Below are 25935 nucleotides of genomic sequence, written 5' to 3' on the forward strand. Positions count from 1 at the left end.
AACAAAACAATTCAAAACGAAAAGAAACAGACAACTCTCTTATGTAAGTGTGCATTTCTCTCTATAGGCACGTTCACAATATCTGCGAAGATGACGAGTCAGCATTGTCAACATCTTTGACTGACACATAAAACACTAGATTATTAGTAAACAATTAATGTCTCCTTGCTATACTTGACACATGATTACTTTTGCCAGTCTTTGTGGCAAGCTTTATGCATCAGCATCCGTTAACTATCGAATATCGTGACTCATATTTTGTACCAGACCATTTATGGTTGTTCATATTGTTCAACAAAGTTCTTGATAAAAAAAGAAAAGAAAAAAAGAAGCTACTGTGCCTAATATTATTGTTGTATAGCGCGCAAGGTTTATGCGCATGCTTTAAGTCTTCTCCGTTTTTAGTATACTGTGGCAGAATTACAGTGCCTGGTCTGGTATGTATAGCCTACTAGGCTACATCGTTTTAAAATCGGTTTTAGTGGTTTCGTGTGTACACAGATATTTCTTGAGACGACGCCATGTTTTTATGTTTTTATGCACTTTTACTCTTAGTTTTGTTGCAATTTCACCAAAAGCTTATAATTAGGAAATACACACAACACGCTAAACTTATATTCTCTATTATGTTAAAAATGTTGTAAAAAATACGTATTATTCTTATATAAGAATAACAGTAATGTACATTTATATTGCACTCGAAATGATTTAGATATGGAAAGAGGAATTCTTCTCAACTACCACCAATAAAGTTTTAAAATTCTTCTTTAGAAAATATTATATTTTGATGATTCTGCAAGTTCAGCAGACAGTGAGGTTCGGGTTTGTTCCGATCAGAGCTCGTGAGTGGAGAGCGCATTTCTGAATATTCCGCTCCGCTATTCATTCCGGTCGCTCGCTCAACACAGATGTCATGTTGCCTGGTTCGAAAATATGTGGAATAAGGGCTGCTTTCGACTAAAAGTTTTTTTTTTTTTTTTTCTAGTCGACTAGTATACTAGGCTAGTTGTTCATTTAAGTAATTCATGGACAAATCGCCCCTTTATATTAATTTAATTAGCCTACTTATATGGATCATGAGTGTTTACGTAGCCTAATATAGCCGCACTGCGCACGACCGCACGCATAAAGCTTGCCACAAAGAACCGGTAAAAGTAATGATTATGAATGCGTCTAAATGTGTCTAAATACACTGTAAATGTGAATGTTCATTACACGCTGAGTTTCGGTTCATTTATGATATATCGCCGGGGCCTCCATTGTCGTGATTGTCTGCTATATTTACTTCTTAAATCCAGGCAAATGGTTCACGAAACACTGATTAAAATGAAGATATAATTAATACAAAACGAAATTCAATTTAAAGAAAGGCAGCTGTTCTGTTTGAGGTCTCTGTGAAAGTTTTAAAGCAGTCTTTTAGTGCCGCTTTTAGAGCGCTCACGTCCATAACCGTAAACTGGCACGTTGTTTTTTCCCCTCATAAATGCGAACACGAAAATTAAAATACAATGAATATTATAAAAAAATTTTTGTTGTGTCAGACAATGATTACAAAAAATTTTCTCTCATATTGCTCCTCATAACCACTGAAAACGGTCAACGGAAGTTAAAAGTAGTGGGTACAAAATGACTCATGATGAAATCTGGTGGCGTACACTGTCTTTGTATCTCTTTAGAATATTGCTTTTAGAAAATCTTTTAGTTTTTTTTTACTTTTAGAAAAAAATTACATAATTATGAATCAAATTATTATGAACATATAATGAAACTGTGTCAAAAATCCACAACACAAAGAATGATCAAAAGGCGATATAACGCACATCTCAGGTTAAATTAATTAAGCTCCTCATAACCACTGAAAACGGTCAATAGAACCCAAAGTCAAATTATTATGGACTGAAGTTAAAAGTGGTGGGTACAAAATGACTCATGACGAAATCTGGTGGGTGCATACCCACCGTCCCCACCGAAATCGACGCCTATAAGGGAAACATGATAATATAAAAAGTACTGTACAGTAATGCAGAAAAGCGCATTACAACCATGTTAAAACTATTTAAAACGTTAAGATGCAAAAATGAACTAAATGTAAAATTAGATAATGATAATGCGCAAATGATCTCGGTCTCTTCAAAGGTCTTCGCAAATTATTGTGTTATAAGACTCATTTATCATAGCCTACATCACGTCTCTTCTACTGTAAGTACACAGAAAAAAAAATAAGACAAATGATGCGCGTTTGAGTCAGATTTTTATGAAGAATATGTGACTGTTTATGTAACTGGCAAAAGAAAACATTGTATTCGTCATACTTCGTCAACTCAGTATGGCCACATGAAACTCGACTGCCATCTACAGGTTTTATTATTTCCTGCGTCCAACATCTAATCCCCCTTCTGCACGATCCCGCAGAATTTCGGAAGTGCTCGCAGCATTCTTCTCTCTGAGACGCGCATTTTTAAAGGCCACATCTGTACCTGTGCTGGTCTGATTTCTCCTCCCTGTCCGACTTTAACGATTGTGTCACATTCCCACTTTTCTGGCCTTGAGCTCACTACCATATATACATGTTCCTCAAAATCATGGCTCCTCCCAAACCCTGAGGCCAAGTGTACCAGGCATTTCTTTTCAGGTATGGGATGTACAATGGATTTAGCTTTATTTCTGATTTTGTCAGCAAGGAATCCAAAAGGGTAGTTTTGGGAAGGTCAAATCTGTTCAAGTGTGGTCTCTGAGCTTCAAGAGTTATCTGTTTTTTATCACATCACATCAATCCCCTAAGAGCCACTCTCGTTCAACCTGGTTCAAGTTTGTTATTCTTGTCAATTTTTTCAAAAGCTCATCCTTCCCTTGGTCTGTTAACTCCTGTCTCTGCCCTTCATTATCTATTCTAACCAGAAGTGATTCTTAATACCTTTGGTTAGTTTTAATGCCTCTTGAAAATCATTCTTCTTTCCACAATCTAGTCTCCTCTGCCTTGTCATTATCTCTCACTCTAGACCACATGTGTACTTTTCTTCAGGTGTCAAAAGGTGAAAAAACTCTGTCACTTCTCTCTCTCCTTATTTCTTTATCTCAGTGTAAACGCTTTCAGTCTGTTATAATGTAGGCCTACACTCATACATACAGCCGCGCACAGAGCCACTCACACACACGCAGTGCCACTCTGACACACGTACACACACGTACACTCATACACCCAGGATTTCATACACACAATCACACAGACTCACACAGTGTCGCACTCACACGCAAAGCCGCTCTCACACACTTATTTATTATTTTTCTATTTTACCTGTAACAAATAAAAAGACAAAGTCAATCAATCAAACTTTTGACAATATGGGCTGTGTTTCCCTATCCGGATCACATCGATTATAGTTCGGAAGATGGCCAAACAGCCGACAAAGCCAATTTCGGGGAAGATTCTTTGTTCCTTGATACCTTGATTTTTTTTTATTTTCCTCTTATCAATTTTTGTTTTATCTTCCATTAAACTTTTAATAACACTGATTCAAAAAAATCATTTCTTGTAAGAGTTTTATTTTACGTGCCTTTGTCTCAACTTTCTCAGCCTAATTTTCGCACTGAGCTGTGCCAAGGTCACTTGAATACAATTGTAACAATTTTTGGGACAGTGGCTCAACTGTAATATTTCTTTTATGCAGAGCACAGAGCTCAGTTAACAACACTTTGTCTCTGCGTCTCCGTCCTTTCTATCAATTCTGCTCAAACACGGCTATATAATTTCTAACTTTTAATTTCTATCACTTTGGGTTTTTTAGAAAAAACACTATCAATAAAAGGTATTGTTATTATTATTACTTTTGCTAATTTTCTCCGAAACGACTTTTCTCCTTATATTTAAGATGAAAAATCACTTAGACATACAAACACAAACCACTTTTCTCCTCACATAAAACAGATCACGTGCTTCTCATTTCAAACGCACTTTTCACGTAGGGCGTTGCACGCACACAATACAACAAATAAGACTAACAGATCACGTGCTTCTCATTTCAAACGCACTTTTCACGTAGGGCATTGCACGCACACTTACAACAAATAACAGATCACGTGCATCTCATTTCAAACGCACTTTTCACGTAGGGCGTTGCACGCACACTTACAACAGATAAGACAAGACAAACAGATCACGTGCTTCTCATTTCAAACTCACTTTTCACGTAGGGCGTTGCACGCACACTTACAACATATAAGACAAACAAATCACGTGCTTCTCACGTGCAACGCGTCTTCTGCGTTGGGGACACGCGCCTCTCGCGTACACAAATAACGTGCCTCTCACGTTATAACGCACCTTCTGCGTTTAGGGACAATACAACATATAATCTTGCAAACGCACTTTTCGCATAAAATACTGTGACGCACACATGTACAATGCACCTTCATGTGAATGGAATACGCACTTCTGCGTATGGACAGACAAACAGATACTGCATGCACTTTTTTTCTCAAAACCTGGAACCTACCCTCCTGTTTCCTCCCTTCCTTTATCACTTTTAGGTTCTTTTTGGTGGAGTCTTTTGTTTAAGGCAGTCACCAACCGGGCGCTAGCTTACCAGGGGCAGCACAAAACAAATATAAGCAAAATTTGCTTACCTTATATTTATGGCGCGCCTTTGTTTTGTGAGGCCTCTGCCAGCACGCCCACCGTGGTCACTCCTCGACCCCTTGTCCCTCCTGGCTCGGCTCGACAATTATGTTGTGGCAAATGCATAGTTCTTTTCGGTTCAGGTCTCAAAGAAGTTTCTCAGAGTCGAGGTTCCAGGACAGAAGAATTAACTTTATTGACAAGCAACAAAGTGAGATGTCGGCTGGCCATCCGGACATCTAAAGTTACAATGGCCAGTGTTCATGTCTTATACTTTTTCTTATCGCTAGGTGCCCAATGGGCACCCTCAAATCTATCTCTTCCCCTCTGTCACGCCTGGTGACCTTGGCACAGTTAGACATGTCTTCTTTATTGGTCAAACCTCACACAATGGTGCTCTGTTTCGTACTGTATTTTGACACTTTGCATTGCTGATGCATACTGGTTATTTTCCATTCTCTCATCCTTTTTCAGACCTATTTTGTCATGCTTGTCATTTTTCATTACATCATACTTAGGGCCCTATTTTAACGATCTGAAACGCAAGTGTCAACGCGCAAAGCGCAAGTAACTTTGTGGGCGGGTCTTGGCGCTGTTGCTATTTTCCCGGCGGGATAAATGACTCTTGCGCCAGGCGCAAATCTAAAATGGGTTGGTCTGAAGAGCTTCATTATTCATAGGTGTGGTTTGGGCGTAACGTGAAATAAACCAATCAGAGCGTCATCTCACATTCCCTTTAAGAGCAGGCGCGCTTGTTCTAAAGCGGATTCCTATTATAACGGCGGGTTTGCCAGACGCACGCGAGGAGCGGTTCACAGCCGAGGAGAGCAACGCTCTCGTCAGGGACGTTGGGGATGGAGAAACCCACCCAAATTAACTTCGGTTAAAAAGGCGTATGATAATTTGGGTAAATGTGTAAGCTAGATGTATGCTTTTATAATAAATTATCTATCTATCTATCTATCTATCTATCTATCTATCTATCTATCTATCTATCGTAATAATGTATGATTTGCAAAAATGAAAACTGCTGCTTCTGTGTAGATGAGAGAATCAAAGTGTATGCGCGTTGTGCACACGCTACATTGATTATGGCCAAGCATGCGCCCTTAAAATAGCATATGAATAACATGCGCAACGCGCCACTGACTTTAAACCATTTTTTCCTGGTTAGTGGCGCAACTGTTTTCTAAACCTGCAAAATAGCATGAAGGAACGTTTGCGCTGGAACACGCCTCCTTTTTTGCGCTGAACCGCCCAGGGAGCGCAAGTTCATTCCCTAGTTTAGCGACGTGCTTCTGTGGAGGAAAAAACGCGCTTTGCGCGGGTGCAAAATAGGAATGATACATGCGTCGGTGTACAAAGTCAATTGCGCTGGGTGCAAGATAGGGCCCTTAGACATGAATCAAGGAAAATTCTCCAACACAAGCACGCCTGCTCTTAAAGGGAATGTGAGATGATGCTCTGATTGGTTTATTTCACATTACGCCCAAACCACACCTATGAATAATGAAGCTACTTCAGATCAACCCATTTTAGATTTGCGTAGGGAGCAAGAGTCATTTATCCCGCTAGTATAATAGCTACAGCGCCAAAGATCCGCCCACAAAGTTACTTGCGTTTCGCGTTTGATACTTAAGTTTCAGATCGTTAAAATAGGGCCCACATTCTCTATATAATGATATCTAGGTGAAAGAGTATGTAATATAAAACTTCCAAAGAATTATATTTATAACTAGACCCCTGAGTAATACTGAAGATTTTGCTATATATTACAGCAATACCTCCCCCTTTTCCTTTCAGACGAGGCTCGTTTTTATAACCGTAATCTTGGGGGGTGGACTCATTTAAGGATATGTTAATGTCTGGTTTTAGCCAGGTTTCTGTCAAAAACAGCACATCTAGGTTATGATCTGTAATCATATCATTTACAAAGAGTGACTTTGTAGAAAGAGATCTTATATTCAGCAAACCAAGCTTTATAATTTTTTTAATCTGTGTTATATCTGTTTTTTATTTGTTGAACATCAATACAATTTTTACAATTAAATGGGTTTGAGAGTTTTTTGTATTTACAAATTCAGGAAACAGTTTTTATATGATGATATCTAGGTGAAAGAGTCTATGTGTAAGACTATGTGTAGGGATTTATCTGATTTCTCTGACTTGAGACAGCTAGCAGACGGTCGGTTTAGCCAGTCTGTCTGCTTCCTGACCTGGGCCCCAGTTTGTCATGTTTGAGCTCTAAGACTATGTGCCATATTACTAGAGAGAAGAGTGGCACCATCTCTTTTTAACAGGTGAGGTCTGCCCCAAAAACTATTCCAATTGTCTATGAACCCTATATTATTCTATGGACACCACTTAGAGAGCCAGCCATTGAGTGAGGACAGTCTACTAAGTATCTCATCACTCCGGCAAACAGGAAGGGGGCCAGAGCAAATTACAGTGTCTGACATCGTACTGTACTGGATACTGTACATGTAGCAGGCAGTGCAATTGACAATAACAGGAGAAGACATGACTCACCGTCTTTGTTGATTGATCCAACTCACCACAGTCGTTTGATGGACTCATAAATGGCATCAGTGAAAAATATGGCAAGCACTGATGGCAGGTTAACAGGCTAGCGAAATGCTAGCAATAATGATTTAGTTAAAAGCTAGCAATGTCAGATTAATGTGACAGGCAATATTAGACAATATCTGATATATGGTGATGAGTTAGTTATATTTAGTAATATAAACAACAAGGAATGATAGTAAATAGAAATTCAAAACAGAAAGCTAAATGGAGCTTACAGATGCAAACCATTCAACAGCAAGGCAGACAGGAGCAATCGATCAAGACCTAACCAAGTCTGTGCAATGTTCATGTGCTAAGATATGGCTTCTTCATTTTGCTATACGGTTGCTTGGGTGCTCTGAATGGTTATAGGCTGTGGCTACACAGTTAGCATGGTGATACTTACAGACTGATTTCCCGTCTGAATTTACCCCATTCATGGGTCTACGACAAATGGTGCGGGACGAGTTATTGTCATTGTAACGACAATGGGTCTGTTATGGGAATTTATTAGCTCAAATGAGAGGTAATATTCATAAGATATGAATATGCATATGCCGTTTACACAAATTAAATTATTCCAAGTAGGGAATAGATCATACCTCGACGTATATCAATGACTACACAATTACTCGTAGTAATCACTGGTATAGGTAGATAGAATTATATTTTAATCAGGGGAAGTTCAGATAGGAGTTAATGCTCATTTATCATGCGAACCATCCGTCCGGCAGATCGGATGCACAATTTCTGAACAAAAACCTATTGTCTTTAACACCGACAAATAACCCTTTCCTGTGGCCACAAAGAATTGGTTATTTTCGTGTTTAGACAACTTAGATATTTTAATAGTAGAATGATGGTAGAGCTGGTAGGCAATAACACTTTCAGGGATTTCAGTAATGGCACAATATGAGACAGATTCAATTCACACAGATTATAGTTTTTAATCAAACAACTAAGATTACATATACTATTTCAATCGCGCAGGAGTAAATATGAATAATAAACAAACAATATAGCGATCGCAAATAAGGAATAAAATAAAATAAAGTAAAATAAAATAAAATAAAAGGTTAAGAGAGAGAGGAAGAGAAAAAGGGGAGAGGAAGAGAATGAGAGAGAGAATAAGAGTGAGAATAATAAGAGTGAGAATAAGAATGATTTTATGTGTGTGTAAGTTGGTAGCGTTTTAAGAAGATGTGGGTGTGTGTGTCTGGTAGCACGTGGTCGTGTGTTTACCTAGTAACGCGTGTGTGCGTGTGGATATGTGTGTGTGTGTGTGGGTGAGAGAGTGTAAGTGTGAGTGAGAGAATTTAGAGAAAGGCAGAGACAGTTTAGAACATTCCTTCACAACAAAACCCCAACAATTTCTAGTAATTTTTCGACAACCTAAACAGTATTTCTTTTGGATTGCAAATTTAAGAATAATTCAATACTTGCTCAGTGTGGCCCTCTTGTATATGCGTCTGTGTGGACAAAAGAACCTGGAGCACGTGGTCACGGCGTCCTTGGTTGCGATGGTAATTCAGAGCGTGCGCAAACTTAGCCAAAGATGATTTTAGCCTTAAGTTGGTTACGTTGGTTTGTAAGAAAATTATCAAACTGTGGTAGACTATCATAAGAAAGACTTAGAATAAAACCGAAGTAAAAGTAAACGAAGGTTTCTTGGAAGAAGGCAGGAAGAAGGCGGGTCTCTTTTTCTCTCTCGTGGCGAACTGCAAAGTTCGAGAGATATGGCGCCGTGTTTTGAAGGAGCTAAAGTCACCCCTTCTCACGTACCTACTCCAATCGTTTGGCGAGTGTGTGTGGCGCCAAACTTTCTTTGTTCACTAAGTACACGCCCTCTGGAGCAACGTACTGGAGGAATAAACTTGGGTATAGAACATTTATAACCTGGTATAAATGAAAGAATGCATAATTTTATACATTGAGTTAAGAATTCAACACCGTTGGTTCTTCCTGAACACAATGATACCACGGACCGTGGTTCTGGCAGTTAATAACACAGAGTTACATGATTCTTCAATATAATGAGCATTTCACCTTTTGATTATACCATAAAACTTAGTTATAGCGGTCTTCCATATAAGGACCATGACATTTAACACGAATACATTTCAAGAATATATAGAAAAGAGTGATTTTTGATCATAATGTCCAGGCATGTGAGCTTCTCTGTGTTTTGTGTGCGTGGTGGAGATCGCCGAGAGTTCACCACGCGTGCTGAACTTTTGCTCTCCGAGCCGCGGGGGTGATGGGCTATGTGTGTGCGTTTTACTTGAATTGATGAAATTATCAACCAGCGCATCTGGTCGGACACTGTCTTGTTGTTCTGAAGTGTAAATCAGTGTCTAAGAGATGCCTAAGGGATTTGTGAAATTGCAGACATTGCGGCGCCTTGCTGCTCGTGACTCCCCGTAGAGCAGTAAAACAAAATGTTTTTTGTTGATTCAGGAACAAGAGAGGTGTCTTTAGATGGCAATCAATGAGTTACTTCAAATGGTCGGCGCCATTTGCTCTACTGCAGACAGTCCAAGAAGAACAGAACCGGTATTTGTTGATTGGAGTGTCAATAGTTTTATCAGCGGAAGACACTACGTGCTTTGTGTCTTGCTATCCAGGAAGGACCGGGGTGTTTGTAAATGAAGATTCCAGTAAGTTAATTAGATCCCAGACTAGAGGGGGTTTGATCACGGGGTAATTTTAGTAATTTAATCATATAGAGAGAGCTGACAATCTGATCATCTTACTTTGCGTTACATCATGATCCTGCCATATAGTCCTTGTGTTTTTACTAGTCTTGAGGCAGGATCATGACAGACCCATGTTTTATGTGCAAACACATGGCCTTTTGTTGGGCCATGTGCTTGTGTTGTCTCGTCATCTAGCCCCGCCCTCCTTGTTATCCTCGTTTAGTCATTATTGCTTCCCCATTATCACCTGTTTCCTTCATTAGTTTCTCTCTATTTAATCCCCTCGTGTTTGCTGTCCTGTGTCGGTTCATTGTCAAACTTTGTCAATCAAATTTGTGAGTATCCTGTCAAGAGTTGTCGTCTTGTTGAGCTATTTCTTGTATCAGCTGTTTGTTTTCTTCTAGTTATCTGTCAAAGTCATAGTCTAGTTAGTCACCATTGTCCTGTCTTGTTTTGCCCCCTCGTGGGCTTTGTTTTCCCTATTATTTGTATATAATAAACCGTGTGCTGTGACTACTGGCTGCGATTGGGTTCATTCCCTTCATCACCCTTCCAACATCATAACAGTTATACTCTGAAATTTTGTCTAGAAAAAGATTAAGAAGATTAATAAATATTTTTAATAGACTCATTTATAAAAATTTTATACATTTATAAATAGGCATTTTATATATTAAACATTTTGTTAGAACCTCAAGTAAATTACATGTTTGTTTGTTTGTTTGTTTGTTTGTTTGTTGTTGTTTTTGTTTTGTTTTGTTTTTTGTTTAGTTGTCTAATGGTTAGAATTATGGGAGAACCGTGATCTCTATTTAAGAAAATCCAGATGATCAAGAATAGCATTTAGCAAATCATAAATCATTTAGGACATTGTTATATTTTTACTGGAAAACAAGAGAAAAATATTAATAACGAAAATTATTTGCAGTACATTGTCCTTATTTGATTCTTTTGACCTCTTCTTCCTAATCCTTTTTTTTTTTTTTTTTTTTTTTAAATAACTATTCAATAATCATCCCTTTTTTAAACATTTTATGGGCATATTATTCCCATATTCTCTCTATTTGTCTCTAAGGAGGACTCTCAGAGGTACTACTCCTGGCACAGTTTTGGTCCTGGTGACAAACATACACAGGAACTGTGGGTGAATCTTGATTCAGTGGATCAAGGACCTGTAAGGGTGCACACTATCCTGTCCAACACACACCGGCAGGCATCGGTGAGACAACCACACATATATTCCTATATTTTTATGGAAATAAGCACTTGGCTCACATGGGCCAATAAAACTCATCTTATTCTAGCTTGTAATTATGTTGTTACTTGGCATTTTAACTCCCTGCCTACATTTCCTTTTTTTCTCTCTATCTCCTCCTCTATATTTCGCTTTGCTAGCGGGTGACACTTACCTTTAACTTCCCTTTCTATGGACACCAAGTGAGGCAAATCACCATAGCAACCGGAGGTATTGTATATAGACTCTGTTCACCCATCTCCTCTATAAGGCAATTTAGAGCATGTCAGACTGGTTTGTGTTTGCCTTAGCCTTAGCAAACAGGCACAACTGAGAAAGTGGCACACCAGATATGTTTCTGTGAGCTCTTTTGTCTCTTTCAAGACTGATAATTTCTTCCTTTTTGATGTTTAGCTCATTTAAAGGAGCTGTATGTAAGATTGTGGCCAAAACTGGTACTGCAATCACTTTCAAATTACTGTAGAGCGGTGTATCCCCTCCCCTTCCCCCCTGACTCGAGGTTGCCAGATAGGCTGCAGGATCCAGCACAAACGTTTATAGCTGCAGCTGTGGTAACTAGAGCTGAGCTGGCAACCCGGATGCCGAAACACAGCTGACTTCGTGATTGGTAGATAGGTGGAGGGTGGGGCATCAGGCCAAAACACAACATGACAACATCAACATCAGTTGAGGGCTGCAACTTCACTTTTAAATGACAATATCCTGGCCGGACTACTGTTGTCAGTGATATAAGTATTTGAAATGAACATGATTTCTTAACGTCTAGTGACATATCAGGGCCATTTTATGATTAATTGAAATACATTTCTTACATACAGCTCCTTTAACTAAATGGAGGTTACAGGGTTGTTGTTGTTTTTTTTACAATTGCTAGGACCCATTTCTCAATACTTGGGTCACTTTTTCCAAACTCTTCACACAGTTTTTTAGTGTATGCACCCTTTATTTTTTATCAGAAAAATGTGAAAAATTATTTTTTCCCTCAAATCCTCAGTGGGTTTGGTAGGCTGTCAATAAATGCATTCCAGATACAAAGAACACATTTGCTGACAACATCCACTGACAAAATAACTCTTAAAACACATTTCTACATGATTTTGCATCAATTTAATGCAAAAAATTAGGCGTCTTTTTCCAATATTTTCCAATATTCCTCATTTTTCCAATATTTTCATCTTTACTTCATTGGCAATCAACTATTCCCCCAAGTTATGACATCAGTCAATATGTCATTATTTTCACCAAACAGTATACTCATTCCACAGAAAAAATCATAAAAATCCAACCAAAATCAATGGATCTGTGATGATTTCACAAATAGTTGATCAGCAGGCTCAGAACCTCAATAGAATTGTAGGCTACTCTCAAAATTCCGAAAGACATGTAGTCCATGAGCCAGGGGGGTTGATCGGTATCATCGGGGGGGAAAATGCTATCATTGTTTTTTGGCAAGGTATACACCCCTAGTATTAGAAAAATCACGATAGCAGTGCAGGGGTGGTAGCGAAATCACTTTTTTCAGCTCATGAAGTTACTAACCCCCTAAGATAAATTCCGTTTTTGAAATCTGGTGTATATCTGGTTTAGGCTCATGCTAGGGATATTGTCAATATTCTATAATATGGTGCTTGGTATCGCTGGAAAGGGGACCTTTTAGGCTTTCATTTAAGCCCAGAACTGAATCTGTCTGATAAACACAAAGGTCACATGACTTCTTTAAACCAGAAATAACACACATTTTTTCACAATTTCCGCCTAAACTGTATGCTTTATTTTATCCCTGTGGCATGAAAGAACACCACGGACACAAAAGTCAACAACTTCAATACTCAAGGCACTCTGATAACTCAGAAAATGTATAATATACCCATACTATTTATTTGTGAGAGCCTTAAATTAGATGTGCAGCCAGCACAAATGTGCAGCCAGCACAAGTCTTCAAAATAGAATAGAGCCAATAGAATGGACAAATAGAATACCCTATATAGTCCATGAGCCAGGGGGGTCCATCGGTATCAACGGGGGGGCAAATGCTATCATTGTTTTTTGGCAAGGTATACACCCCTAGTATGAGAAAAATCACGATAGCAGTGCAGCGGTGGTAGCGAAATCACTTTTTTGAGCTCATGAAGTTACTAACCCTCTAAAATAAATTCCGTTTTTGAAATCTGGTGTATATCTGGTTTAGGCTCATGCTAGGGATATTGTCAATATTCTATAATATGGTGCTTGGTATCGTTGGAAAGGGGACCTTTTAGGCTTTCATTTAAGCCCAGTACTGAATCTGTCTGACAAACACAGAGGTCACATGACTTCTTTAAACCAAAAATAACACACATTTTTCCACAATTTCCGCCTAAACTGTATGCTTTCTTTTATCCCTGTGGCATGAAAGAACACCACGGACACAAAACTCAACAACTTCAATACTCAAGGCACTCTGATGACTCAGAAAATGTATAATATACCCATACTATTTATTTATGAGAGCCTTAAATTAGACTTGTGCAGCCAGTCTCATTATGGAACCGGCAGGAATCAATCACTGTAAAAATCCATTATTGGAATGTCTATCCATTATAAAAGTGCATCTATCCATTATAAAAGTGCATCTATCCATCATAAAAGTGCATCTATCCATTATAAAAGAGCATCTGTCCATCATAAAAGTGCATCTATCCATTATAAAAGAGCATCTGTCCATCATAAAAGTGCATCTCTCCATCATAAAAGAGCATCTGTCCATCATAAAAGTGCATCTATCCATTATAAAAGTGCATCTCTTCATCATAAAAGTGCATCTCTTCATCATAAAAGTGCATGTCTTCATGTTCATTTTATGAAGTATACTTAAGTAATTTTCAAGTATATTTTTTAAGTATACTTTATGTAGTAAGTATACTAATATCAATGTGTACTTGTAGTAAACTTGTGTACTATTTCAATGCTGCTTGGGACTAAATTGGCCCACTTTTAGTATTTTTAGTATTTGTAAGAGTAGTAAACTAAGTACACAACTAGGTTTCTCATTTGTAATGCATCTGTCCTACAAGTGAACTTATAAGTATACTAGTAGTTTACTATTTTAATACAAGTAGTACATTTTTTAGTTTATGAAAGTACAAACTGATGTGCTCTCAGTAAACTACTAGTTTCGTAGTTTATACTACAAGTATACTTGTAAGTTTTCTTTAAGTGAACATAACATTATACTTATAGTTTACTATTTATATATTATTTTTGCACTTAAAAATATACCTTTAACTGTACTTTAATTTTAAAAACATTTTATTAGCTTCATGCATCCTTTTTTAATCAACACTAGAATGACAGTAAGTTACATAAAGAAAGGCAACATTTTAAACAAAAAAGTAGAATTAGAGTAAATTGCTATACACTACCAGTGGACTAGCCTACACAAAAATTCAGATATGCAGAATTAGAAACATATCTGTTTTATATCAATATTCTAATCAATATTTTCAAACAATGTAAGTTTCATAAGACTGTATATGAAAAACTATGTAAAAAAAAAAGTATATTTAATTGACTACTCAATCAAAAGAGTTAACACAACTACAAGACAAGTATACTTTGAATTCTTAATTATTATTTTAAGTATATCTGGATCAAAAGATTGAGTTCAAGTACAGGCCAAATATACCTGGGTATTCATAAAGAATCTTAATGCAATGAGTAGCTCCTAGTGACAAAATTCTAAGAAAATTCTTAGAAATGTGGGCGTTTACTCTTAAAATTAAAGAAAAAATCCCAGTAAAGAAAAAAATAATTCAGATAGCATCTTAACCCTTAAAAGAGGTCTTAAGGTCAAAATTGTAAGGAGTACGGACGAGGACTTTTCAGAGGCTGAAGAGTTTCTTTAGCAGAGGAGAACATGGCAGAAAGATGAAGAGGGAGAAGAAATGTGTTGCAGACAATGGATGACAGTGAGTTAATAAGATGCTATAGATTAGATCGTGCAGGGATCATGTTTGTGACTGATCTTAGAGACGCGCTAACATCTCCGACACAGCGTAATAAGTAAGTAATAAGTAATCACTACATTACTATATTTGGCAACTGGGAAAATGCAACATTGCAGCAGTGTGTAATGTAGTCGCATGTAATTTCAAAGTGAAGGCTTAGAATAGACCCTATACTTAAAATCACTCTTTTTTTCCTTTTTGGACAACCAGCCAATCACAGTCTTCAAAAGATTGTGTCAATCATAGCAACAGGGTCAGCCCCGCCTCCTCACTAAAATGAAAGTTTTTGTCTTTTCCTTGCTCAGAGTTGCTCTCAGATTGGCCCCGAATCGCTCTTAAGCTAAGACTCCTATGTAAAAGTTTTTAAGCTAAATTAAATGGCCAAATGGCCTAGCCTACATTAGCTACTGCTACTATTCTGCTACTATTCCCAACCAATTCACAAGCACAAGAGAAAAAGTATTTTGTACTTACATTTAATACCCCTGGAACTCAATGGAAGTTGATTGAAGATGGCATAGTTGGTAGTGTTGTTATAACCAGTCAACTGAACCAACAATCTTTTCACAAAACTCACAAAACCTTGTCAAACTTTCAAAATCCATCAACATTCCGTGCATGAGCTACTTTCTGACATTCTAACTGAAAGTGGGTGAATATCAAAATACACGATAGAAACATTTTGTTAAACCACTTACAAGTGTTATGTTGACAACACCATTGACTACACTATTGAAACAATTACTTTTTATTACAACTTTACATGAATAAATAGGCCATTTGGCCCTGGACTAATAGGGTATTCTGTTTGTCCATTCTATTGGCTCTATTCTATTTTGAAGACTTGTGCTGGCTGCACAAGTCTAATTTAAGGCTCTCACAAATAAATAGTATGGGTATATTATACATTTTCTGAGTCATCAGAGTGCCTTGAGTATTGAAGTTGTTGACTTTTGTGTCCGTGGTGTTCTTTCATGCCACAGGGATAAAATAAAGCATACAGTTTAGGCGGAAATTGTGAAAAAATGTGTGTTATTTCTGGTTTAAAGAAGTCATGTGACCTCTGTGTTTATCAGACAGATTCAGTACTGGGCTTAAATGAAAGCCTAAAAGGTCCCCTTTCCAGCGATACCAAGCACCATATTATAGAATATTGACAATATCCCTAGCATGAGCCTAAACCAGATATACACCAGATTTCAAAAACGGAATTTATCTTAGGGGGTTAGTAACTTCATGAGCTGAAAAAAGTGATTTCGCTACCACCCCTGCACTGCTATCGTGATTTTTCTAATACTAGGGGTGTATACCTTGCCAAAAAACAATGATAGCATTTTCCCCCCCGATGATACCGATCAACCCCCCTGGCTCATGGACTACATGTCTTTCGGAATTTTGAGAGTAGCCTACAATTCTATTGAGGTTCTGAGCCTGCTGATCAACTATTAGTGAAATCATCACAGATCCATTGATTTTGGTTGAATTTTTATGATTTTTTTCTGTGGAATGAGTATACTGTTTGGTGAAAATAATGACATATTGACTGATGTCATAACTTGGGGGAATAGTTGATTGCCAATGAAGTAAAGATGAAAATATTGGAAAAAAGTGAGAAAACGCCTAATTTTTTGCATTAAATTGATGCAAAATCATGTAGAAATGTGTTTTAAGAGTTATTTTTTCAGTGGATGTTGTCAGCAAATGTGTTCTTTGTATCTGGAATGCATTTATTGACAGCCTACCAAACCCACTGAGGATTTGAGGGAAAAAATCATTTTTCACATTTTTCTGATAAAAAATAAAGGGTGCATACACTAAAATGGCCACAATTTTTTTTCCGCGATATTTCCGGCAGAGCAGACCCTCTAATTATTGGTTCTTAGGGTCAAAGTTAACAGAAAAAACACAAATAAAAAGTATGACAGACCATGTCAGGTTCAACCCATTTTTGAGACTTTGGCTCCTCGACTACTACCAAAGGTTGTCATCCAACAGACACACTTTGCACTAATAAAACAATGACCTAAAAACATTAACAACGTAGAATTACACAGTGTTGTTTTTGTAAAAATAAAAAAAAAAGCTCTCTACTGTTTAGAATTCACTGCAGTAGCCTATATGTTACGTTACAGTACAAAACGATTCCTACGTTTTTCCCTTTTGTATAGATAGTATTAAAATTCATAAATGATCCAGTTTACCCCACATATACTGGTGTTGTGTTCAATGAATAAGTGATCTAAGTACTGATAAATTGGTCCTACCTATTGTTAAATAATAATAATAATAATAATAATAAATATAGCTGCAAGCAGCAATTATCAGGGCCATGCAGAATAAGAAGACAAGACATGCCAATATGGTGTCAGACCAACTGCAACAATGAGCAATTAAAGACATTTAAAGAGGATTTTAGGCGAAATGGCTGAAAAATCATAGAAACAGTAATTAAACATATGATTTAATTGATTATCACTTTCGACCAATAGGTGGTGCAGTTACAAAACTGATGTGATGTGGTCAGAGTGAAGTGACAATGACACATACAAAGTTTGGTGTCAGTATGTCAAGGTATTGCAGAGATAAAGCCTGAATAGTGCTTTTGGCATCATGCCTCAACTTTGCTGCTGCGCTATATGAAAACGGTTTTGTCTATCGACACAAAATCCATCAATTTTAGTCGGCACAGTTTGGAGATGATACGATTCGATTTTGGTGAAAATCGGACAAACGGTCTAGGAGGAGTTAGAAAAAGTAGGTTTTTAATGAAAATCAAGATGGCGGACAAGAAGTTTGGCCAAATAAGGAAAACTTGGTATCTATGTTCTCGGCGTGACCCATGGAATCTATTAAGACCAGTGGCATTTCAATAGGTAGATTTATTCAAAAGTTATTAGCATTTTTAGATATTTTGTTATAACTTTTGACCACTAGGTGGCGCTGGTTCGAAACTTCTCACGCTCCTTCAGGGCATCGTTCTGATGACCCATACCAAGTTTTGTAACAATCCGTTAATGCGTTCTTAAAATAGAGCATTTTTGCACAAAATTAAAAATGGCCGACATACAAAATGGCTGATCTGGGAAAATTGGATATCAATTCTGTGATTTTAGGACAAACTGTTCAGAAGTTATAAGCAAAAATAGCCATTTTTCATATCTCCGGAACAGTAGGTGGCACTGCGCCGAAACACAGCATGTAGCCTCAGGTCATGCTTGTGATGACTTGTAACAAGTTTGGTCTGAATACGATAAACCGTTGCGGAGATACAGCCTTACGCCAGTTCGGTGCTTGGCCCCTAATAATAATAATAATGGGCTCTATACCAACCCCTTCCCAAATTAGTCTCAGATATTGTTACATTACTAAAAACTAAAACTACCAAAACACTTCATGGATGCCTCAAATCAAGTCATTCTTCCATAACACTAGCAAAGGTTGTCACCCAACAAGCACACTTTGCCACAATCGCTGTCTCACACGTTTGGGCGTTAGGCACGCTGAGATACCTTTCGTGGATGAGTCATGCACCCACTGTGGGAAGATGACCATCTCGGAGTTGTGGTCAAGACTCCAATACCTCCAAAGAGGTGGAGTCCTCATCCCTCTTGTTCTCCGCTGCCAGTAGAGCTGCCCGAGGAACGTGCTGGAGCTTGACCATCTCAAAAGTGTGTACCAGTCATATCCCACAAGGCTCCCCCTGACAAAATGGATGTCGATCGCTGCATCGGAGGGTGAGTCTGAGTTAGACCCGGAGATGATGACTATGCTTGCCCGGGCCGCCAACAGGATCGGACTCGTGTGGAATCAACCATCGTGTCCCGAGCCCTCGAGGTTGGATGATTGTTTTCTTGGGGTGGTTCGCGCTGGTTCTCAGCATCCCGCCCCGGTTCCTTTCTTTCCGGAGATGCATGAGGAACTCACTAGGTCCTGGACGGCACCTTTTACTGCCCGAAACAGACCTAGTGGCTCCTCTTCCCTCACCACCCTTGATGGTGGGGCAGCTAGGGGTTACAAGCAGATTTTCCCAGTGGAACGGGCTGTTGCTATGCAACTGTGCCCTAACTCCACCTCACAGGGGAATCCGTGTCTCCCTTCCCGAGCCTGTAAGCACTCGTCTGATCTAACCAGGCTTGTGGAGAAGCTGCCTCCGCTCTGCCATTGTTACAAGTCTATCAGACTAAGGCATTGAAGGAACTCCATGAGGGTGGTCATGATCCAGAAGTTCTACAAGAACTTTGTACAGCAAGATTAACTGTTCCAAATATTCATAATTAATCATAACAAGTTATGATTAATTATTGATATTTCCTCTTTGAGCTAATCTGTTACAGCTCAGACTGAATGCAGTCTCAAATGGCAGATCGTCTAAATTAGGGTCCGGAGTGTTGAGTTGGGTTTTTGTGTGGAATTCTGTTTGAACGAGTAATCTCTGCTCAATCTGGTCTCAGATCCTACAGCTTTATGCAAATGAGTTTCAAAGGGGAAAGAAGGGTGGGCCACACTGTGTGTGTTCCCTGTGATGCTAGCAGCAAATCGCAGCACTGTAATGGAGAAGCACCAAATTACAATCTCAACGAGAATAAAAAGTACCCTTTCAACAGACACTCCTTGTTCTGAGTCTGTCCTCCAAGGATGATACATAACAGATATACCAGAGTCTCAGGCCAGCGAAGGTTAGACATAACAGATACACTGTTCTAAGACTCTGGTTCGGCCAGAAAGAGGCAACAACAGATTCCATGATCTGAGTCTACAGCTTGTGAGGCAGCAACAGATATAACCACGTTCTGAGCCTCCAGTCTGAGGACAATAAACACTACATTCAGAGTTTTCATCCAGCGAGACAGTAAATACTACAGCACGTCCCGAGTGTCCATACCAGACAAAAGTGGATTGACCAAGTTCTGAGTGTCTGGCCCAGAGAGGCAGAATAACACAGAGACATTTCCAACAAGGTCAAGCTCCAGAGAGCAAACCTTCACTTCAAGGTACCTTCAGCTACGTGTTCCGATTAAGGACCTTCTGCACCTACTTCAGGGCTTCATCTGCATGTTCAAGATTTTAGGACCCTTTGGTGCCCCAGGAGATCAGCATCCCACAAGAGCTTTGTGTTCAAGACTGTTGAAACAGATTCCAGCTCCTTTCCCCACTGCATTGTCACCCTGCACAACCAGTGGAAAACGTCAACCCCATTGGACTGCTCACTCAACCATGAGTAACATAAATATCACTTTACCAAACCTCTTTCCAGAGACTTTGGCATTGTTGTATTGTAAGTCTGATATCCACAGAAGACGAAGATGAAGATAAATCCAAGGTTTTTTAAACAAGTACTAACAAAAGAGCCAACAATGCGAGACAGTGTGCTACGAACAAACAATACCGGACCAAGAAGTGAACACAAGGAGGAACTTAAATACACAGTGATGATAACGTGCTGGTGATGGCTGATTGATTGCAGGTCGGAATCATTAGGAATGCTAGGAAATGTTGTGCCGTTGAGGTGTGTGACAGTACCTCCCCCTTGGAGGTGGAGACCGGGGATCCATCTTCATTTATATAGCGCTTTTAACAATGTAGATTGTTCCAAAGCGGCTTTACAGAGATACAAGGATAGTTTAGGTTTAGTTTAGTAAGGATCCACCGACCATGCTGGAGCTGAACACTGGTAGACCCGCATAGAGCTCACCTCACTGAAGGTGGAATGGTCTAGGGACAGGAACAGGTTTTGGGACAGGAACAGGCTCTGACGTGGTGGCGGCCATCCTGCCTGAGGGCTCAGGCGGTGTGGCGTCGGCGACCATCGTGGCTGAGGACTCAGGCGGCGAGGCAGCGGCCATCTTTGCCGAGGGCTCAGGTGGTGAAGCGGCATGAAGTGATGACATTCGGGCTTGATAGGCATGACGTGAAGAAGCTCAGGCTTGACCAGCCTGGCGTGACGAAACTCAAGATGGGCAGGCATGACGTGAAGAGACTCTGGCTGCAGACTGGACCGGGGGTAGACACTCTCCAAAAACCTAATGATGGCCTCTCTCCATCCTAGTCCTGTGGTGTCTGGGAGGTCTACAGGACGGTGGTAGTTGGCACCGATCCAGAATAGGGATTTGAGGGTCTCCTCATCAAAAGGAGCCGTGACAGCGAGATCTGTGGTAAAGTCCAAGAAATTGTGGCCCCTCTGGGCCACAGCAGCAAACTTAAATACACATTGATGATGATGTGCAGGTGCAGGTGATGGCTGATTGAGTGCAGGTGGGAATCATTAGGAATACTGGGAAATGTTGTGCCGTTGAGGTGTGTAACATGTATATTATCAGTATATGATTTTCTAATTAACATTAGATGTAATATAACTGATGCTAGTTAATAACATATAATCTTTCATATATTTTTTTTATGCATAAGGTTCTTCACTTTATTAGTTTCAGAGAAACAACAGTTTATCTTTCCATAAGATAACGTAACTGTTCTATAACCACACTCAACTTAATCAATTGTATTTTATGCATCTTATGCACTTTATTCCTTTATCATTCATAGTAGTTGTGTTAGTTATTCTTGTTTATCTTTTGTTAATAAAATATATTTTATTACACTTGTGTCTTCCTTGTGCTGATAATACAGAAGAGGAACAGACTCAGGCTCAGGTGAGATTGCCAACTACAAGTTAGCAATCTCGCCAATTTTTCAGGTAAATCAGATGACCAACTCCCTCCACTTTACATTCATTCTAAATGATTGAACGGCCTCCTGTTGGGAGTGTTCTCGTACTGCAAAGGTAAAAGACCTTGGCTGATGCTCCAAACTAAGAGAGGGGGAAGGTGGTCATCTGATGTACTCATAACCACACTTTAAGGCCCCGTTTACACGAAGGGAAGACCAGATATTTCCCTGTGGTTTGGCCTCTCATTTACACGAAAACCCCCTTTTTTATCACAGAAAACGATTATTTCTAAAAACTCCGGCCAAAGTGGAGATTTCTGATAACGCCGGTTATGTGTTGCCATGTAAACTGGGAGAAATGGGGTTTTAGGTTCTCAAACGTCACATTATGCACCAGAAAATGCTTAATGTCATGTGAGCGCCTTGTTGTCGATTCTGAGGATTCTGACTGGCTTGCATGGCTTTATCCTTCTCCCTACACTGCTGCCCATAGGTTTGGCATAGTTATGATGGCGCTCAACGGCGTATTTATGCGGGTTGATGTAAATGACAACTATTTTGAAAACGATGTTGTGTGCACAATGTTATTATTGAAAATGGAAGGGTTGAAATATTCATTTCTCTAAATAATGTAGTTAACAAGTTAAATGAGGTTTGGGAGCAAGGCCAAGCCTCAACTAATCAGCTCGTTCCCCGTCTGTATATTTACACTTAACCCACCTTCACTGCACCGTTCGTCTCAGTTCCTCGACCCCACCCACCCCTCCCCTTCCAACTCATCCATCCATCCATCCCACTTCCCCCCAACCCCAATCCCCCCCCACCCCCCCACTCCCGATATATATATCAATACATATAATATTTCTGTAAATATGGGTCTGAACTAAAGGTTAAAGGTGCTCTAAGCGATGTCATGCGTTTTTTAGGCCAAAACATTTTTTGTCACATACAGCAAACATCTCCTCACTATCCACTAGCTACCTGTCCCCTGAACAAAAAAAAAAAAAGTGGTCTCTGCTAGGGGTTGCACGACTACTGATTTCTGCTAGTCGATTTTTTATCAAAACAATACTCAAGTTACTCGACTACTCGTGGTTCATGCTACTGTAAATGAAAAGACATGAAATAGCTAGATCTTATCAATAAACATTTATTAATTCATAGCCTAATGCAACAATTACATAAGTAAACTCTCAAAACATTATAATTATGACATTTCATTTTGAAATTTTCATGTAACAGTCTAAAGCCAAATAAATAGCCGTTCTTGCCTTTCATTTCAGACGTCTGCTTCTAGGGGCCGTTCACATATCGCATCTTTTTCGCGCTCAAGTTCGTTATTTAAAATGTAGGCGCGCGGCGAGCGCGCTCATAATGGACGCAACGTGGTGCGCTAGTTTTTCCAGGCACGCCGATGCCGCGGCGAGATGAAAACATCTCAACTTTTCAGAATGCCTCAAGCACAAAGCAGGTCATGTGACAAAAACCAATCAGCTTCGGCCTTTCCGTAACATCCTCGAAAGCTCGGCCGAACAGCTGATCGTAGCTGTACAGGCCCAGGGTGGGTTTTTCCTTCTCATCTCCAGAAATATACCTAGTAGTAAAGCTAATGCAAGGGCTAGAAATCAATTAATCCTTTGCTGATACTTCTTCGTCGTCATCATGGAGAGCGCAGTCATAGACAGTATGAGCGCAGTTCATGGTTGCATAGCAACGACAGACGCAATGGGGATCGCACGCGCTTGTAGGAGACAGCGGCACGGCCGCACTCTCCACACGTTTTTAGACGCAATATGTGAACGGCCTCTTGCAGAGTTGGCCAATTACAATATTTTTGTCATCCTTGATGAAATACTTCCACACATCTGACGTGTGGTGTCTGTCTGTTGGTGACGTTCGCCATTTTTAATTCATTTATGGTTAATGGACGCTCGAGTAGTCGATTGTTTCCGACAGCGTCGACTAGTGGTTGAAGTAGTCGATCTATCGACTACTCGACTAGTCTATGCAAGCCCTAGTCTCTGCAGACACCACAGGCTCCACAAATGGCAACAAAAACAAACTGGGCTAACCCACACCAGGAAACATAACAAACTGTTCCAGCCAATAACCGACAAGAAGGATTTGGGGTGGGGTCTGGGGAGTTAGTGCGCGGATGAGGAGGAGGGAGGGTCTAGCTAGCCTCCGTTTTGTTTGACAATACTTTAAACGTCAACAAGAAGTGACATCACCCAACATCACTTAGAGCACCTTTAACAGTTTTGAAAAAGTATCTAAATGTGAAAATTGGTCTGTAGGTGCATTAGTTTTGGTGGTGGTGAGAAAATAATTAATGTAATTTGAAAGATGTAGTCACTGAATGTATTTTGTGCCTAAGGCTGTCGCGATAACTGCAATATTGTAGTACCACGCTACTGACAAGTCAACTGCAGAGGAATGCAAGTAACCACAGCAACCGCGATATTCCGTGTTTTATTTTTTCATAAGGCTATACCCTTCTTGTTTTGAACTTCGTGCATGTGTATTGAATGCTAAATAAGTTAATAATAACAAGACTGTTTATCATGGTGATTTGTACCGAGGCTTCGTGGATTTGCACTTAAGCCTAAACAGACAGTGAATGAGAAAGATCGACTGAGCGCGTGCGATTACCTGCATCTGTCTTTGAGGTCAAGTCATATATATCCATGAAAAGGTTGCCGTGTCCAATATTTGTTGTATCATCCTTTTAACGTTTAATGGTATTTACCATGAATGGCGTCAGTGCTGGTCAGCATTCCACAGCACGAGGAAGCCGCGGGAAAAAAAAATATATGCGAGTCACGCATTGAATCAATGCCATTGGTCTCTATTAAAGGGGGGGTGAAATGCTCATTTTCACTCAATCTCCTGTTAATCTTGAGTACCTATAGAGTAATATTGCATCCTTCATATCTCCAAAAAGTCTTTAGTTTTATTATATTTATAAAAGAAAGATAGGCTGTACCGAGTCTTTCCGGAAAAAAACGAGCGGCTGGGGGCGGGCCGTGTGGGCGAAGCTAAAGCTGTGCTTACCCGCCGAGCTAACAACATTTGTTCAACAGTTTTACCCGGTTCCAACGCACGACCGCGAACCTTTATCATTGTGACTGCTCGATCCTTAAGCATTAGACGATCTGCAAATCCGTCGATCTGGGCTTTGTTTATAAAACAATCATCGTCGAAATGCAGGGAACAAACTCCCTTGATGCTCTGAAAAAACAAACTCCACCCACTGGTCCCTTAACGCTGGGAATCTTTGGGAATCTGTGCAGGGTTGTCTTGCCCTGGCAACCAAAAACCCACTTCTTTGGTGACATTGACTTTCCTAAAGCCGAGCAGAGCGCTTTGATTAGGTACTGCTTTCGCTCTCTCGCTCTGGTCTACGAGTGTGCGCGCGCCCGCGCTATTCATGGAGAAGTGCCCTTAGGACCCATATAAGGAAATTCCGCCCCAGCTGACGTCACGAAGACCCATACTCGAAAAAAACTTTCCGAAACTTGTGACAAACCGGAAGGACAATTTTTGGCACAGAAATACTCCTTCAAACGTACAATTTCATTTTTGAAACTTTGTCCATGTTTAGCATGGGAATCCAACTCTTTAACAGTGTAAAAAACTCAGTATGCATGAAATAGCATTTCACCCCCCCTTTAAGTGAAGCATCAGCTTCAGCGTTACCCATGCGATGCATTGCTGGTCAGCTGAGCCTTGAAAAGTGGAGCTCAAAGTTAAAAATAATTACCATCTTGTTTCATTACATCTATCTTTTAATGAATCAGCGTTTTTGAACGTGTTCGTTGAATGAATGGTTTAATGACTCACTCAAAGACAGTCTGTTGCCGTAACAATGTAACTGCGCGCTGAGTGACAGCCTTTCAATGCGCAAAGACGCCGTTTAGTTTTGGTTACATTGGTTACTGAAAATGTCCTCATTTTTGTGCATGGTAACCACATCGTAACACTTATTCATATAGCAACAAATAAATATAAATAAATCAAAATAAATAAATAAACTGCAATAATACTGCATATCGTGTTATTGAGCCACTCAAAATTACCGCAAGGGAAATTCCTTCACCGCGACAGACCTAATTGTGACAAAGTGATGGAAAATGGTCCACAATTTAGCTCACA

The 25935-nt window shown here is 39.5% G+C and overlaps 1 protein-coding gene across 1 annotated transcript in view; it reads left to right on the forward strand.

Moving 5' to 3' along the window:
• plxdc1 (plexin domain containing 1) overlaps positions 1-25935 on the forward strand; it is a 629959-nt gene that overhangs the window by 145289 nt on the left and 458735 nt on the right. The window contains exons 3-4 of the mRNA XM_079851089.1: positions 10952-11095; positions 11272-11341. Coding sequence (XP_079707215.1) covers positions 10952-11095; positions 11272-11341 — 214 coding nt within the window. The remainder of the gene's footprint in view (positions 1-10951; positions 11096-11271; positions 11342-25935) is intronic.

Source organism: Squalius cephalus (assembly GCF_949319135.1).
Source record: "Squalius cephalus genome assembly, chromosome: 19".
Lineage (NCBI taxonomy): Eukaryota > Metazoa > Chordata > Actinopteri > Cypriniformes > Leuciscidae > Squalius > Squalius cephalus.